The 15,661-nt window shown below is 42.6% G+C and overlaps 1 protein-coding gene across 1 annotated transcript in view; it reads left to right on the forward strand.

Annotated features, from left to right (window-relative positions):
* Positions 1–15,221, forward strand: part of sdf4 (stromal cell derived factor 4) — a 51,630-nt gene extending 36,409 nt beyond the window's left edge. The window contains exons 4-6 of the mRNA XM_052039293.1: positions 5,239–5,397; positions 10,245–10,420; positions 13,597–15,221. Coding sequence (XP_051895253.1) covers positions 5,239–5,397; positions 10,245–10,420; positions 13,597–13,773 — 512 coding nt within the window. The 3' untranslated portion in view covers positions 13,774–15,221. The remainder of the gene's footprint in view (positions 1–5,238; positions 5,398–10,244; positions 10,421–13,596) is intronic.
* The last annotated feature ends 440 nt before the right edge of the window (positions 15,222–15,661 follow it).

Raw genomic sequence — 15,661 nt, forward strand, 5'->3', positions numbered from 1 at the left:
GTTGAGCTTTGTGTGTAGCAGGTTGATCCTGAGAGGCAGGAGGTGGCAGACATTGGGTGATTAACCTTTTCACCTCCTGCCCAGCTAAGAGATGGTAAAAGCACACACTGTTCAGTCTGCTGAGTGAGGCAGATAGATCCGAGAGCACGAATTGACCAGGAAGGTCGAAGTTGACAGACATATGATCTACAAGGGAGATGAAGGGCATGGGGACAGACTGGGAGAGTGGTATTTGAGGCCAAGAATGGATGAGCCATAATCCTCTTCAATGGCAGACAGAGCAAGTTCAAGTAGCTGATTGGCCAGCACCTGCCCCGGTTTCTTGTGTTCTTATAATATAATGGTTAACCCACTAGCAAAGGCTGTGGTACCGTTTGCTATTTTCCTTTTTGTGAGGATAGTGCTGAAAATAAACTGTTGTTCAGTGTGATTTGCTGCAATTTAGAATCAATCATACAGCACGGAAACAGGCCCTTCAGCCAACTCATCCATACTGAACTAATTGCCTACCTGAGCTAGTCCCATTTGGCAGATATCCCTCCAAGCCTTTGCTTAAATGTCTTTTTAACCATTGTAATGGTACCAGCTTCTACCACTTTCTCTGGCAGCTTGTTTCACATTAACCTCGGTGTGGGAGAAAAACCTGCCCTTCGCATATCCTTTAAATCTTTCCCCCCTCAGCATAAACCTATGTCTTAGACTCCCTAACCCTGGGGAAAAGACTGTGACCATTCACCTTATCTGCGCTCCTGATGATTTTATATACCTCTGTGAGGTCACCCTTCAGCCTCCTATGCTCCAGGGAAAACAGTTCCAGTCTCTCCTTATGACTGCAGCCTTCCAGTCCCGGTAACATCCTTGTGAATAATTTCTAATGATTCATTTCACAATTATTAATGAAAATCTGCATCAGACTCTTGAGTACTCAACAGTGCCAGTAACTTCTTGTTGGTGATCAACATTTGGGTTTTGTTCCTAACTTGGGGGGATCTGATAGAGTTTAGAAGTGGAACAGAAACCCAACTAGAAATTACCAGTGAAGTTGATAAGTCTAAGCAACACTGAGAAGAGTTCTGCTTGTATATTGTTCTAGTTTATAGTTTGGATATTCACATTGTTCATTGAGTTTTTTTGTCTCGTTCTTTTTCCTGTTACTGATTTATTTCTTCCCTGTTTGCCATCAGTGTTTGATGCTGGTTTCAGATGTGGTTAGCAACAGTAAAAGCAGCTGTGTTTCCAGTCAGTTTATCTTAGTCCAACTCAGACCCGCTCAGTGGTTCCCTCAACTACTCATTGATACCAAGGAAGTGAAATACAAAGAATCTGCAGGTGCTGGAAATTTAAAATGGAAACAGAAAATGCTGGAAATGCTCAGCAGGTCAAGCCACGTCTGTGGGAAGAGAAATATTTCAGGTTGAAGACCCTTCATCAGAACTTTCTTGGGTAATTCGCCAGAGGGAGGTATCCAGGTGGATCGGGAGTACTGAAGACTGGTGTAAGGGTCCACAGTTTGGGGTGAAGGCTTCTGGCCAAAGAAATGGACACGGAGGCAGAGGCAGCAGAAGAGTTAAACATCACGTCCAGCTCGGAATTCATTGAGATGGGGAGGTAGGGGACTGAGGCCTCTGCTGAGGAAGATCATTTGGCATCCAAGAGGGAACGATTAGAAAGAATGGTGACAACGCTGCAGGGGATAGGACTTGGGGTCTGAGGGAAGTGAAGGGGGAAAAAAGATCCAGAGGGTTATTGGAAAGCAAGAGCCGTTGGGTTTACAATCTTTGATGCCTGAAAGGAAGGGGAAGAGTTGTCTATTGCAGCAGTGAATGTGGTGAAGAATACAGTGGAATTGTGGACTACAATGGCTTAGAGTGAGTCAGTGTTGCAGGGAGTGGTCAGGAGCATACATATGCTGACACATAGCATTGCGTGTGGATCTGAGGATGTGAAGAGAACAGTGCCTCAAGACGTTGGATAGTTCGAACATACTTGTGATCCTGGGTGAGTCTGAATTGTGAAGGGCGAAATGTCAGTTGGAATCCACATGGGATTAGATGAAGCTGCAGACCTTTACTAAGGAGAGAGATGTGACTGTGGAAGACTGTTTTGGTCAATATTTTATCAAAGAAGGGAAAGAGATGCTATAGGGGCGAACAAGGTAAAAGAGAAAGAGTCCCTTTCAGAGCAGAGTAGAATTTTTTCAGGTTAGATTCCTGGAAGAGAAGTGGTGAATTCAACAATTGCAAATCAAAGATGCTAGAAATACCTGGCAGGTCAGGTAGCATCTGTGGGAAGGGAAATGATTAATGTTCTGGGTCAAAGACCCTTTGTTAGAACAATTGATTCTGTTTCTCTTCCCACAAATATGGCCAGACCTGCTGAGTATTTCCAGCATTTTCTGTTTTTGTATTGACACAAAGGCTTTCTTTGAAATTGTGGCATTATATTCATTAGCAGCTGAGCCTCCAGATGACATGTCTAACATACAAACATGTATCCTTGTGGTTTGCAGCTAACCATTTGGATTCTTGTTTTTCTAGGAAAGTTAATATTAGTCAGGTAGGATTTTCCCATTTTTAAAGCACTGTTGGTTGAGGTTTATTTAACTATTCATTCAAAATCAAACTGATGGAAATCAATAACTAAAAGCAGAAAATGCTGCTAATGGTCAGTGGTTTGGGTATCGTCTGTGGAGAGCGAAACAGCCAGCATTTCAGATCTGCTCGCGCTCTCGATGCTAACTCTCATTAGATGCCCAGAATTCTCCAGCCTTTGGACTGATTTCCTACATCTAATTTGACATGAATTGGACATTAGCATGCACTTTGAGGACCTCAGTGGAAATTAGTAAGAATTTGATTTAAAGCTGGAATCTGATATACTTAAAAGGAAAATATTATGCAGGGCAACAAGGAAAGAAGTGAGGAGTGGAACAAATTGGAGTACCCTTTTCCAAAGAGGCGTTATGGGCTGAGAGCTTTTTCCCTCTGCCCGGGCTTTATTTTTTCTGAAAGGCAGGTATTTGAAATGAGTTTCTAGTCAGAAAAGAGATTTTAAAACCTTATTGTTCAAAACCGGATCATTAACCATGATAAGGAAATGTAGCTGACAGAGTGCTGAGCGTCTGGGTGGTCATGTGGACGCTGTGGCAAGGCAAGGGTTAAGTGTACAGGCAGAAATGGTTTTCCTAGAGTCTTCAGTCACCCATACTGAGCAAGGTCCTTGATAGCATAGCTCCTCTTTGTACAGCACGGGAGCCAAGGGCACCAAGCATACCGAGACAACGAAGGACTGCAAGGCACACACTAACTATTGGACAATTACTTTACTAACTCGAAAGTATTATTAGCCATTAACATGTAGTTTCTATCGGTCATTAACACCTATATTAATGGAACATGCTTGGTACTTTATGTATACAAATGAGGGATTCTAAGGTGCCCAAAGATTTTGATTGGTCAATATCTGTTTTTAAAAAACATACAATTCTTTGAAACTTTAAAGTAGTTCAGTGACAGGGGCAGGACTGTTCTCCTTGTGCACAAGTAAATTGTGATTGAGAAATGAGTGCAAGTTGTTGTATATAGTTTGTTTTTTTATGATGAATAAAGTTTATTTTGGAATAATAAGTTAATTGGCGATGGCAATCATCTCAATGCCATTCGGTCTCCCCAAGCAATGGTGAAGGCAGAGGATGAACAGGTCGGTGTGGGAGTAGGAAGAAGATTAAAATGACATGCATCTGCTGCCAGTCAGGGCATTACTCTACAGATCAAATTTTTGAGTGATCCGTGGAATTTCAGAACACAAGCAAAATATTTCCAGTATTGGAGTTCTTAATGAAAGCAGCAAGCTAAGGACTTTCTATTTTCTGTCTGGATTCTGTCAGTGGAAAGAATGAATTGGAACCCCAAAGAATTGGTAGAAATTTCAATTTTATTACCTGTATTCCATTTTCTGTGTATGTAGCACATCAGGGCAGTTTTTTTTTCCAGCTCTGTGCCCTAATTTAGTGAGTTGAGTATGAGATGTTGGTCTTCCAATTTGCATCTGGTCTCTCCATAGAAATGGAGAAGGCTGAGGACAGGCATTTTGGTGTGGGAGTGGGAAGGAGAGTTAAAAGGAGAGTCTGCAACGACCATCACAAGCTTCCAGATGCATGTCATTTTAACTCTTCCTACTCCCACACCGACCTGTTCATCTTCTGCCTTCACCATTGCTATGGAGAGACCGAATGCAAATTGGAAGAACGTCTCACGTTCTGCTTAGGTAGCTTATAATCCATTGGTAGCAGCATAAAATATTCCAATTTCAGGTATCCCACACCCATGGTGCTCTCCTCCCACAGACTCACCTGTCCACTACCTAGTTTTTTTTTTCTCCCTTTGCTCACTGTTCCCATTCACCTTTCTCCTCTCTCTATCTGGTTCCATGTGCCTCTATCCCATCCCACTGCTATATACTGGCAGTCTTTCTTCTTCACTCTCAATCCTAATGCAGGGTCTCGACCTTAAACATCAACTTGCATTTTTTGCTTCCACGGATGCTGTTTGACCCACTGAAATCTTCTAGTGTTCTGTTTTTGTGTTCCACATTCCAGCATCTGCAGTCTCTTTTGACCTTAATGGTATTTTTTCTTGACACGAGTCCAGAATAGGAATGGGAAGTTGCAGCAATTCACCATGAGTTACAGTGGGGAATCTATTCAAACAGCCTTTGTTGGGTTAGACTTGCTGGAGGGAGCTTCAGTTCGTTGTAATGGAAGAGAATGAGTACAACAGGCTAAATTAATAGTTGCATTTTCATTGAGTTTATATAAATATTCTCAGGTGTTGTATTTATAATTGTTTGAATAGCTTTTAAAAATGTAAAAAAAAGTTTAAAAACCTGTCCAAAACATTCACTGGGTTTAAAAACTTTGACAACTGTCCAGATTACGGGTGAAGGTTAGTCACTCAATGAGCTCTCATTCAGCGTTTTATGCCACAATAGATGGAGCCTTGTTTGTTCATCTAATTCCTGTCAGGGGAACCACACAAGGTAAGTGTGCTCTACTTTTTGTAGATCACTGGAGATAATGGGTAACTGGCCCAGAATTTGTGTTTGGTGGTAAATTATTTTTGCACCAAAATATAAACTTGAAATTGCTACATTGATCAGTAAAATTTCCTCTTCTCCTGCCTTGAAAATAGTTTTTTTTAAAACTGCAATGTTGTAAAATATGCTTTTGTTGATTTGCAGCTCAGGAGGTTCTGGATAATCTAAAAGATCGTTGGTTTCAGGCTGACGAACATCCTGCCAATCACCTCCTGAATGAGGATGAATTCTTGGCTTTTCTCCATCCTGAGCACAGCCGTGGAATGCTCACATTCATGGTTAAAGAAATTATTCGCGATTTAGGTAAGGGATTTCATCCATGTCGTTGCTCATAGTACACAGCTTGCGAGGTTAGTTTATAAGACCGATAATGTTACACCATCTCACTAACCATGCATCAAATCTGTTAAACTGGAACTTCATGCATGTGATGGTAATGACACCTAACTAGTTGTAAGTAAACAGTTTAGGATTTCTCTTGCTTTATATAAATGTAAATAGACTATAAAAAGCAAGAGATAATGTGGCTGAGCCAGCATTTAATTGCCTATCCCTAGTTGCCCTTGAGAAGGTGGTGATATACCCACAATGCTGTTCAAGCCTTTCAGGATTTTGACCCAGCGACGGCGAAGGAATGGCGATATATTTACAAGTCGGGATAGTTGGTGGCTTGGAAGGCAACTTCCAGGTAGTGGCGGTCCCATGCTTTTGCTGTCTAAGAAGTCTTGGTGAGTTGCTGCAGTGCATCCTGTACATGGTGCACACTGCTGCTACTGTGTGTTGATGGAAGTGTGAGTGGATGGGATGTCTATCAAACAGGCTGCTATGCCCTGTGTGTTGTCAAGCTTATTGAGTGTTGTTGAAGCTGCACTCATCCAGGCAAGTGGAGAGTATTCCATCACACTCCTGACTGGAGCCTTGCAGATGGTGGACAGGTTTTGCAGAATTAAGAGGCAAGTTACTTACCATAGGATTCCTAGCCTCTGACCTGCTGTAGTAGCCACATTGTGTATATGGCTACTAGTATGCCGTTAGGTTTGACCTCTCAGAAGAGCTTGAGCAGATTGAGAGTTTAGAAGCATAAGAGGTGATCTCATTGGGAAAAATACAACATCGTTATGGATTGAAACATCCATATTTCTTACGATGCAAGAATAATGTTTTCTCTGGGTGGGGGTGTCTAGAACCAGGAACCAGTGTCTCAAAATGGGAAGCAGGCCATTCAGAACTGATATGGGTGGGGTTGTGGGTTGGAAATCTTCAGTGAGAGGGTAGTGAATCTTTGGGATTCTTTACCCAAGCTGGAGGCTGAATATAATCAAGACAAATTGATAGATTTTCAGACATAAGCGAGTCAAAGCGAGGAAACCTGAGGGGCAGCTTTTTTTTTTACACAGAGGGTGGTATGTATGTGGAATGAGCTGCCAGGAGAAGTGGTTGAGGCAGGTACAATAACAGCTTTAAAAGACAGTTTTACAGGTACATGGATAAGAAAGGTTTAGAAGGTATGGGGCAAATGGGATTAGCTTGGATGGGCATCTTGGTCAGCATGGATCATTTGGGCCAAAGGGCCTGCTTCCATTCTGTATGACTCTATGACTTAATGATCTGTGGTTAATGTGGGGTGGAGAGATCAGATGAAAAACATGATGATGCTGGAGGAACTCAGCAGTTTTTCATCTAGATTCCAGCATCTGCAGTTCTTTGTTTCTCCAGTGGAGAGATCAGCCTATTTTTATCTGATCTTTCATCCATGTGCATGAAACATGCCATATGTCCTTTGTTTGTGTTCTGCCTCTATAATACTTTTATGATGAGTGAAACCATTCAAAGAAAATATTTCAATAAATCATACGATTCCAACAGCAACCCGAACTCTCTGGGGGAGGGAGGGACAGCTGAAGACGGGAGAAGGTTGTCGCAGCAAGGAAAAATACCTTGCAAAAAGAAGTAGAGTTGGTGTCAGTCTGTTCCAAATATTCCAAAATAAAAAGGGAAGTTCCACAATAGTCGTCATTTCCTGAATCAAAATGAAAGCGCCCTTCCCATTCTCTCCTACACCAGTTTTGCCTACATTATAAATAGTGCAACTTCATGTATAACTAGAATAACTCATAATTACCACAATTCTCCTTTTAAGTATAGCTTGTAGTTCACTGTGAGAACAACATTCATCTTGGAGTTGTGTTTCAATGGTTTAAGTTTTGTTAGTTTTCTGCATTGGTTTGGAATTTGTTTCATTTCAGTCCCCTTTACAGGCACTTCACTCATTTCCACCTGTGTAAGTATCCCAGCTGTATAATAGAATAAAATAGAATGTAGCTGGTATCTGGATCCCAGCATTGCTCTTTTAGTGTGAGGGTCTGGGCTTGAACACAGAATACCAGAGTAACCTTTAAGCTGCTTTGAGTAGTCACATTCCAAGGGCGACTGGAGTCTTACTGTAATTGGGAACTGAGTTTGGCAGTTTGCTCCTAAAGCATCAGAGAATACTGGAAAGTCAAATAGTCAGTGTAGTGAATGTTGTAGGAAGAATCCCCAGCTCCCTGGCATGGTTAGATGTAAAAGATGCCCTGGTATAATTTGGAGAAAGATGTATTTAGGTTTCCTTCTCAACGTCCTTCCTTCAACTAGTGCAGCAATTGATTGGTTAGTGTGGTCCTGAGATGCAACATAAATGCAAGTTCTTTACCATTTCTATGGGGTGCGGAGAGAAAAGAACAAAAGAAATCTGAAGTGGCTTTTTATAACTCTGCTGTGATGCATTGTTAACCGAACTGCTGGCACTCTCAGATGGGTTAATCTTCTGCTTAGAAGTCTCATGATCAAGGATGACCAGCTCAAATTCTGCAGCGCTTGGGTTTTCTGTATTTATGTCCCAGCCCTCAGCAGAAAGGCTGGAATCCAAGGTACCAGCTGGATTCTATTTTAAAATAGCTCAGATAATTTTAACAGGTGGAAAAGAATGAGATTCATGATGTTTCATTTGCCAACAACTCTGCCACAGTTGGGATAGAAGGTGTTTGCTGAGGCAAATGTTTGGATAGTTTGGGAGGTGATACTGTCTTCTGCTATTTACACCAGGCTCCTGTGGATGGACTCTGGGTTCTCAGCACTTAGCCTGTATTCTCCTTCATTTTGAATTGTCATGAGCCAGGGATTTCCACAATGGAGGAGATGTTACACCTCAAGGAAGCTTTGAGAACATTCTTGATTTGTTTCCTTTGTCCAGCTGGTAATCTCTTGTCATGATAGAGGTCAGAATGAAGTGTTTGTGTCAGGAAATGGTGTGGCCTGCTGAGTGAGTGGAATTAAGGTCTCATTGTTGGTCTGGGGAAAGTGCTGACATTGGTTCACATGCCCAACCAATAGATCTGGAGGATTTTGTGGAGAAGCATTGGTGGTCTTCCTCTGGTGCTTTGAGGTGCCTGCTGTAGGTTGTTCATCTTCTTGAAACGTGAGGAAGGCAGGGATCACTGCTGCCTGGTCAACCATGCAATTTATTCTGGATTTGAAAATGCACTTTTTTTCCCTCAAGCAGCCAAACGCTGTGCTGGTGCATTTAAGGCAATGCTGAATTTCAGCATTGACATCTGCCTGTATGGGAGTGCCGATGACTTCATGCCACATGTGGTCCAGCTGCATTGTATCTGTCACTGTAATTGTCTTCAGGAAAGGAAATGCATCCAGTGGCAGTAACTGTAGGGAAGTCTCCTTGCTAACTATCGTAAATGGGGTCATTACAAGGGTCCTTCTCAACTGCCTGCTCCCAGTAGTAGAAGAGCTGCTTGGATTACATCCATCCAGAGGTACAATGGACACCTAGCTTCTCTGCACATGAATGCAGGAAGCAGCATCAACCACTATATACAGCCACCTTGACCTCCCATGTCAATCAAGAGAGATCTGTGGAGCATTCTTTTCAAATTTGGCTGCATGCTGAAATTCATCTCCTGTTATTATGACTGTTGTGTGATGATGCAAGCTGTGATGTTAACCAATAGGTCCACAACGCAGACTAGTGTTAAGGAAGTCTGGGTTATCACCTCAACACTTACCCAGGTCTGTCTTCTCTCAGTGGTGCACCTTGCCTGAACATGCTTCCATCTAAAGTGGAGCTAATCTACAGGACGTTAGGGAATCTGTTCAAACAATACCACATGTACTGCAGAATCAAGGTCACTCCAAGCTTACTCGACTGGCAGTTCACAGCCGCACTAGCAGATGTGTGTGTTGGAGGCAGAGAGCATCATTGACTTGCTCACTGAAGCATGCAGGAGAACAAGCCTTGCAAATAGGATCTACAGAACAAAAACCCTGTACCAACCTGTTCCTACACTACAACGCTGTCCGTCAACAAAAAAGATCCAAGAGACCCTGGACTGTTTCTCCTATCTCAGGATCCATGTCCCAAGGATTGGTTAATGTGATATACAGTATAGCAAGTTATTCTTATCTTTTGTAGGAGGATCTGTGGTTTCTGTGAAGGTTTGATGTGCCCAGATCAATCACGTAGTCACACATTTGATATTTGGGTGATACCTTTTCAAAATCACTAATCCAGAGGAACACTGTGGTCTGCTTTGGCAAATGATGCTTGATAGCAAGGAGATCTAAAGGGCTTGGGGAAGGTGGGGTGGTGATGTGGAAATAAAATGTTCCAAAAGGTGGGGAAAGCTTTTGGATGGTGAATGAAAGTGCTGGGAGATCCACTATGATTCCATTGGGGGTGGGGGGCTTCTAATAGCCTTGGGCGGGCTATGGGCCACTTCTCAATCCCAGAGTGGGCTGAGGTTAACACTTGGCTAGTGGCCCAAGCTGACAAGAGGCGCTGGCAAATTAAATGGATCCTCCACCATCCTGTTATGAGGGGGTCATGGGAAGCCCTACTCCCTTAATGGGCTGCAAATATAAATGGGCAACAATTCTATTGTCAGCAGGGAACCGAATTTCAAGGTGACTGCATCCCTTTGTTTTGATGTAGATAGTTTATGTTGGGTTGAGTTCATGGGCAGGTTAAGCCTATTTAATTAGCAAAGAACACTGAACCACTAAGATAGCTTTGCAATTAAGGTAAATTGGTAGAATTTAAAAATGATCCAGTACTGTGAACTGCTGCACTAATCTGTTGTTTTCACATTCTTCTGCAGATCAAGATGGAGACAAAAAGCTGACTGTATCAGAGTTTATTTCTTTACCTGTCGGCACGGTGGAAAACCAGGAGGCTCAAGACATTGATGATGATTGGGTCAAAGAGAGAAGGAAGGAGTTTGAGGAGGTTATTGATGCTGACCGAGACGGTATTGTCACAATGGAAGAGTTAGTGGTGGGTACTTTTGTTCAAGCACCCTTTTTCGTAATTGTAAGAATGTCAAACGACAGCTTTTCCTTTTGAACTTCTATACATGTTTGAATCCAGCTGAATCTACTTAAGCTTGCTCTTTATTGGGGGGGAAAATTCAAACATCCCACACTAGTTGTAACTTTGATTCAGTTTTACAAGCATTTTAATTTTTGAGCTTTAATTTTGCCCTTTTAAATGGAGAGACTCCTTCCTGTCACACCAGACTCCGAGGCATTAGTCTGAGATTAATACCTGAGCCTCAGTTCTCAGTATAGCTCTGCAGCAGCTGCCAAATGGATTAGTTTCAAATCAGTCAGTTAAAAAGATGTCCAAAGTTGTGTAATTATAAAGCAACCCAGAAACCTACAAAATAAAAATCTTGACAGTGCAATCAACTTTTCCAAGAACTGTTTGATTTATCGGCTTCTAAGATTGAGTCTTTTCCTGATAGTCTAGCGATTGGCATTGCTTTCTACTCCAGCTGCCAGTCAAGAACACTGCTCCAAGAATGGGAGTGTGATTTCCTATTTACAGCCACACAACTGTGGTCACTTCCTGGACCCCTGCATGGGGAACTGACCATGGTTGCTGCTCTACTCTGCAATGTCAGCCTTGGCTCAGTGGGTAACACTCTCCCTCCTGGGTCCAGTAGTTGAGCATTCAAATCCCACCTGACAGACCTGAACATAATCTAGACCATGCACGTTTCATAAATTCACAAAGGAAGGTGGAGTCAGTGGGGAGAGCTGATAGAAGTTCATAAGATAATGAGGCGCATAGTGTAGACGGCTGGTATCTTTTCCCCAGAGTGGAAATGTCTAGTACTAGAGGGCATGCATTTAAGGTGAGGAGGGGTAAGTTCAAAGATGTCCGGGACAAGGTTTTGTTTTACACAGTGAGTGGCAGGTGCCTGGAATGTGCTGCCAGGGGTGGAGGTGGAAGCAGATATGATAGAGCCGTTTAAGAGGCTCTTAGATAGGTACATGAATGTGCAGAGAATGGAGGAATGGAGACATTGTGTAGGTAGAAGGGATTAGTTTACTTACGCATTTAATTACTAGTTTAATTAGTTCGGCACAACATCGTGGGCTGAAGCGTGTTCCTGTGCTTTACTCAACTGAGGTCCCATTTGCTAACTAAGGTAGACACAAAGATTCCCTTTGCAACATCTTGAAGAGGAGCAGAAAATCAGTGCCGGTGTCTGGTCTGGCGTTTAGCTCTCAATGCAATAAAACTGATAATCCAGCACCTCAGGTGCCAGCCTGGCAGATTTTTCAGATTATTGGATGTTGTTTCTATTAACACCCCAATATACTCTTGATGCACATCTTTCAGAAGTTACACAGAATTATAATAAATTTTCCAGTAAGCTCGATTAAATTTAAAGGGAGCGCGGGAGCCAGGGTCCTGGTGAGTGGGGAGTGCAGCAAACATCACCTGGTGAGCCAGATGTCAAACCATCAGGACTTACAAATAATCGAATCGAGGACTATTGGAGCTTTGCTGTACACCTAGAGCAAACTGTTTTGGTCACTGTACACAAATTAATTGTCATTTTGTGCAGTTCCTCACTGGCTCGTGAGCAATTTGGGGCATTGTAAAAGGAGAATGCAACCTTTACCCAGAGAGAACAGGACCCCCCAGTTCCAGTGGCACCTTCTGAGATGTTGGGGTACACCAAATGAGAGAATTAAAACTACAAAGGAACAGAGCTGCAAGATGCAATGCTCCAGTCATAAGCTACAGGAAGATATTTATTTACGTTAAAATTGGCTCATCTCTTTTCTAGACCCAGTGGTCTGGGCCACGCTGGGGGAAATGTCCACAAGTGGTGGACCTGACCACGTGGGGGAGAGCTGCACCATGATTCAAAGGGAGAGAGGAGGTCTGCCCATTTCCCCCACACCCCCCACCAGACTCTTATTGCAACAAAAACAACAAAACACTGGAAACACTCAGCAGCTCTGGCGGCATCTGTGGAAAGCAAAACAGAGCTAACATTGTGGGTCAAAGCCCCTTTGTCAGAAATCTGGTAACTGTTTCTCCTTCCACAGATGCTTCCTGACTGCTGAGTGTTTCTAACATTTTCTGTTTTTATTTCAGATTTCCAGTATCTGCAGCATTTTATTAATTTTCATCTGTTATTGTATCTAGTCTCCTTGTAAACCCAATAAATCGGGGAAAGAAGCCAACGTGAAACCTTGGGTCGCCTTTCCCTTGCTGCTTGTCCTGTCTGAGAATAATCTCAGTGGGTGTGCACACCAGGCTACTCAATGCCTTCACTACTCGAGGCATTGAGTACAAAAGTGGGGAGGTTATGCTCCAACTTTATAAAACTTGGTTAGGCCTCGTCTGGAGAACAGCGTGTGGTTCTGGGCGCCACGCTGTAGGATGTGATAGTGCCAGAGAGAGTGTGAGGAGATTCACTAGCATGTTGCTTGGGATGGAGTGTTTGGTTATGAGGAGAGACTGGAGGAACTGGGTCTGTTCTCTGTAGAGCAGAGAAGGTTAGAAGGGGACATGATTGAGTTATATAAAATTAAGGGGTATAGATGGGTGGACTGCAGGAAACTTCCCCCATATCCAAGGTAGGCAAAACAAGAGGACACAGATTTGGGATAAGGGGGGCAGAAACTCAGAGGGGATACGAAGAGCACCTTTTTCACCCAGAAAGTGAGTACCTGGAATGCACTGCCTGAGAGAGTGGTTGTGGTGGGGTTGCTGACAGCATGCAAGAAGTCTCTAGATGAGCAGTTGGATTGCTTAGACATAGAAGGGTTTGGGCCAAGTGCTGGGAGATGTGATGGACCCAATGGCCTGTTTCCATGCTGTACGCTCTGACTTTGACTTCCACAGACTTGCGTCCTCCATCAACCTGAGGTGAACATTTGGAACAGTCCTAAACGACCTCTGCTTTGGTTTGGGGGTTGCAATGAACAGAAGGTACAAGGTTCCCCCTTCCCTGCCTTAATATCATTAATCATATTGATCTGTGTAATACCCTCCAAAGAGCACTCTGGTTTAAATGTGTGCATGTGTCCTTGTTGGATTTAATTATTTTCCTTTCAGTAAAAATGACACATTGCCACCTTTGTTCTGCCTCCCATGAAACTGAGGAACATTGGGCTGTCTCTAACACATTGCTGTTTCACTGCCAGGAATACATGGACCCCATGAATGAGTACAGTGCTATGAATGAGGCCAGGCAGATGATAGCTGTGGCAGACGAGAACCAGGACCACTACCTCGAACTGGAAGAGATCCTGAAATACAGCGAGTACTTCACAGGAAGTAAACTGATGAATTATGCCCAGAGTGTACACGAGGAGTTCTGAGGGATGTGGATTCCCACGTTAGAACAATGTCATTTGAAATCCCTTCAGCTTTGTCAACCCGAACATGCGCTTAACAAAATATGCTTTTTACACTACTCCCATTGGTATCCTGTGTCAATACAATTTCCCTCGCTGCTGGATGGAGCTCCTTAACCATGAAGCAGTAACACTGCTTTGTTTGAAATCTCCTTGGAAGGCCAGCACAGTGGAAGCTCTAATACTCTGCTCCAGCAACCACACTGTGCAGTCTTTCAGAAAGCAATGTTCAGGGACCAGTGGGTGAAAGTCTCTGTTTGCTTCACAGCGATAACTTGCTCTACAAAGGACTCTTCCTGCCGAGCTAGAATGACTCCGGCTAAGCTGAGTTGTAACAGTAACCAAGTGAATTTATGTTAACCTGGGTATTACCACAGATGCTTTGTAGCTCATGCGGCATGCTAAATGCCACTGGTCTAAGTTGTAGTGACTCCAGCTTGTGTGGCTCTACTGTCTGCACCCAGAGCTGAATGGTTTGACTACTTTATACTCTTTGTGGCAAAAAGAAGTCTTTGATTTATGCAGTTTCTTTAAAAGTTGAGTTTGAGAGTTCCACAGTGGATCCCCTAATCCACTACAAAGTCAGCAGAAAGCAAACACTGAATAATTTGAGACTGCAGGCCTCCCAATCACGATGGCTGATTGTAGTGTAATGGACAAGTTGAGCTTTCTCATGACCATCATGTGCAGGATGGCTAATTCTGTGGCTGGAATGATCATCTCCCTGCCCACTTGGTTTGTTGCCTTTTTTGAAATTGCAGAAGTTTATCCAGTTTTGGAGACGAGATTAGTTTTGCCCAATTCATGATCACCGGCTTTGGGTGTGATGTTATCCTAACAATCTATCAATAAGCAAAACAATTAACTCCCTATCTACTACTATTGTTGCCAGCTTGTAACTGTGAAATGGTGACCGTGAGCTTGTGTGAAGGCTGATTTTTTTTTCCCTTAAATACTAATCCAAGTATTATTCCACAGTCAGTACAGCTATCTCAACAAAAATCTCCGTACACTTTGTGCTGGAAAATATTCTGGATAATCATGATGATTGACTTCTTAAATAAGTTTTTTTTGTTTCAAAGAATTATTTCTGCATCAGCTGCCCACTACATTTGACTTCTAGCTGTGTAGAATGCTGATTAAGGTTAATCTAGCAGAGGAACTACTGGAGATTTAATTCCAGCATAATTCTCTCAAAGTAGGGATTTGTGTTGGTGCAAATTCAGTAGTCCTCCATTGGTAATGACCATTTGACCAATGTGTTAAATAGTCTTCACATTTGATTCAATAATTTAAATTGGTTTTAATCTTAGTCTCTGAGCTTGCCTTTGCTTTTTATAGTTAATATTTATTGTTTAAATGAAATCTGTTTGCTGCACATGCATTTAAATCAAATAAAGTCATGAATCAGAGTTACAATAGAAATCTTGTCTTTAAACAGGTATTTCAAAATTACTCAGTGAAAGTACAGTGGCTACTGTAACGCCACATCAGAACCCTCTTTGAGATGCTATTGCCCTGTTCGCAATTGGAAAAAGTTGAAGTTTCCACCATGCATAGCAATGTTGCTGAGTGGTGCTTTCTGAATGGCCCACCAAATCATTTAAGAGCTGAGGATCTGAGTTGGTGGCGGTGGTGTGAATTTTTAATTTTCACTTCTACATCACTGAAAAGAATAAAAGTAGTTGAAATAATAGGATGACCTGATGCTGACTCTAATTCAGGACCAAAGCTTACCAAATTAGCAGAGCAAATCGAGGAAAAGCAGGAGGAGGGACTGAAGAGCTTGTTCACTTATACCAGGGGTGAACACACTTAATGTTGCTTTTCAAACGTGTGATACTTTCCAAAA

The sequence above is a fragment of the Pristis pectinata genome, chromosome 26 (genome assembly GCF_009764475.1).
Source record: "Pristis pectinata isolate sPriPec2 chromosome 26, sPriPec2.1.pri, whole genome shotgun sequence".
Classification (NCBI taxonomy): domain Eukaryota; kingdom Metazoa; phylum Chordata; class Chondrichthyes; order Rhinopristiformes; family Pristidae; genus Pristis; species Pristis pectinata.